A 2845-nucleotide genomic window follows, 5' to 3' on the forward strand; every position below is an offset into this window, starting at 1 on the left:
TCAAAGCCAAATTTAGGGACGCCTGACATGTTGTGCTATAATTTGGGAGAGTTTTAAGGCTTTCAGCTACATTATTTCAAAGAAATAATATCTATAAAAGTGCTTTTCTTTCAGGCAAACCTGAAACTTTTCAATTTGAGCTGTGTGCCATCTTCATTTGCTCTTAACATATACACAATATTTACACATCTGAACAAATCTCACAAGTGTTATCTGTATTATAACATCAAAATGATTCAAATAGACCTTGTAGTTACAGAATTACAGTCAGTATGGGTATGCCATTTTCGAGCAGAGGCCTAAAAATAGGCTCAGAGTAGAAAAGGTTTAAACCCAGGAAATACCACCTCATTTGTCATTTATTACTCTCACTGTTTCGATACCTTGTGGTCTTCATCATTATTTTACCGTCTCTTGGATCAGATCCTTCACAGAGATATGAAGGCAGCCAACGTGCTCATCACCAGAGATGGTGTCCTGAAGCTGGCGGACTTTGGTTTAGCTCGAGCCTTCAGCCTGGCTAAAAACAGCCAGGGGAACCGCTACACCAACCGCGTGGTCACACTCTGGTACAGACCTCCAGAGCTGCTACTGGGTAAGAGACCACCATAACTCCAAACGACACACACAGGCAGAAATGTGCTCATGCTCTCCTTCATCTTATTGCTATCTATGGATGGATGCAGTTCAATTCACTGATTTGTGTTGGTTGGTCCTGCAGCAGCACCCAATCACACGGCTGCAGCTATTCATAGTGCTACTGTGTCAATTAATTTATTCTAACTCGATCATTGCCATCAAACGTCAGAAAGGCATTCAGCAATGAATTCCAGCACGCATTGATGCTGAGTTTACAAGGTGCATCACAAATTCATTGAAATAAATAAATAAAGCACTTTTTTTCTATATTGTAATTACTTTTTTTTCTGATAGGTGAGCGGGACTACGGTCCCCCCATCGACCTGTGGGGAGCAGGCTGCATTATGGCCGAAATGTGGACCAGAAGTCCCATAATGCAAGGCAACACTGAGCAGCATCAACTCACTCTCATCAGCCAGCTCTGTGGTTCCATCACTGCTGAGGTAAGATCAGTTTAGACTGAAGTTGCATTACTTGGTGACATGCTTGTCTTCTCTGTCAACTGCATCATGAATCATTTTGGCTTTCCATCAGGTGTGGCCTGGCGTGGATAAGAAGTATGAGCTTTACCAGAAAATGGAGCTGCCCAAAGGCCAAAAGAGGAAAGTAAAGGATCGTCTCAAAGCTTATGTCAAAGACCCGTACGCCCTGGATCTGATCGATAAACTCCTGGTCCTGGACCCGGCACAGCGCATAGACAGTGACGACGCACTCAACCACGACTTCTTCTGGTCCGACCCCATGCCCTCAGACCTGAAGAACATGCTCTCCACCCACAACACCTCCATGTTTGAATATCTGGCCCCACCCAGACGGAGAGGCCACATGCCACAGCAGCAGCCCAATCAGAACAGAAACCCAGCCACCACCAGTCAGACTGAGTTTGATCGAGTGTTTTAGTGGTTGAAGAAACTTATGGATGGTACTTCTCACAATTGACAACTTTATTTCCTAACCAGCAGAATATTGAGGAAGCCACACATTCCTTTTTTGGTTGGGGTTTGGAGCTCTACTGCTCTGTGTGTATATGGCAGAGGATGCAGGTTGTTTGGGTTGACCAGGAACAGGACTTTAATATTCAATTCATGCAGAGCCCTATGCAAGCCATGTTATTATGTTCCACCTTTGTGCTTTCTCTCCAGGTAGTAATGAAGAGACTGATGTTCAACTCTGTAGACATGGCTTGGCTGTGTGCTTGGTGGCCATGATTAGACGAGGCCCAGATACCTTTTCATTGTGATTACTTGAGGAGAGATTCTGGTGGGTTTTTCCTTTTTTTTAAATTTACATTTTCACACATGATTATTGTTTTGTTTAAAAAAAATTGCCGTCTCTTTAAAGGCTGTGCAGTATTTGAGGTTTTTATTTAAACCATTTTACGCAAATAATTCACAAATGACCAAATGTTACATACCCAAAATAAAATAGTTATTACTCAACTTGACTAAGATTTTGTGTGATCATGGTATTTCCTGAGGTTTACACTCAAACACATTACATTGCAGTCAGTTAGCAGACGCTTTTCTCCAAAGCGACTTACAGTAAGTGTATTCAACATCAAGAGAACTGCTAGTCACCAGAAGTCATAAGTGCGTCTCCTTTTTTTTAAACGAGCATCTAAGAGCATGAACCAGAAGTACAGTGAAGAAACAAACTAATACAATAAGTGCAGCAAACTAGTATGAATACAATAAGTGCTAAGTGGAAGGCTCATGGTAGTACTTCAGAACACCGAAAATGTACCTTTGTGTGAGCTGGTGTTCCTGTATATTTGTTTCACAGAAACATGAAGTGTAACAAAAAGCTGGGCTTTGAATGCTCTGTTTCAAAACGCAAGAGAGCTAGAGCAATAAGACTCACAAGAGCTTGTTCCTCCTGTCCTGGTGACTGGGGCAGACTCAGGCTGTCGGATGGGCACGGGTGGAAAAACTCAAATAACAAACGCACACACACACATTGATGTGTGTTGGTGGTTGAGCTGCCATGCAAGGTGCTGGCCTGGAAATCGCGAGCAATTTTTTTGGTTCATTATGCTCAAGGACATGTTGGACTCCTGTGGCAGATTAATGTTAATCTCCATATCCAGCCTTTACAACACCACTGTAGTGTAGCCATGTAGATAAATCAAGAAGACTGTCCATCACACATTGATGAGCTGCCTCCAGTAGGTGGCAGCATGACATTACTGTATCATTGGGTAGTGCAT

The 2845-nt window shown here is 42.7% G+C and overlaps 1 protein-coding gene across 1 annotated transcript; it reads left to right on the plus strand.

Moving 5' to 3' along the window:
- Window positions 1-234: 234 nt before the first annotated feature.
- cdk9 (cyclin-dependent kinase 9 (CDC2-related kinase)) lies at window positions 235-2083 on the plus strand. The gene is made up of 3 exons (XM_031875768.1): window positions 235-595; window positions 934-1082; window positions 1174-2083. Exons 1-3 carry the CDS (start codon window positions 439-441, stop codon window positions 1537-1539), a joined length of 672 nt encoding a protein of 223 aa, XP_031731628.1. The 5' UTR covers window positions 235-438; the 3' UTR covers window positions 1540-2083.
- Window positions 2084-2845: the final 762 nt, after the last annotated feature.

This window comes from Anarrhichthys ocellatus, unplaced genomic scaffold (assembly GCF_004355925.1).
Source record: "Anarrhichthys ocellatus isolate YVR2014 unplaced genomic scaffold, GSC_Weel_1.0 scaffold95, whole genome shotgun sequence".
Classification (NCBI taxonomy): domain Eukaryota; kingdom Metazoa; phylum Chordata; class Actinopteri; order Perciformes; family Anarhichadidae; genus Anarrhichthys; species Anarrhichthys ocellatus.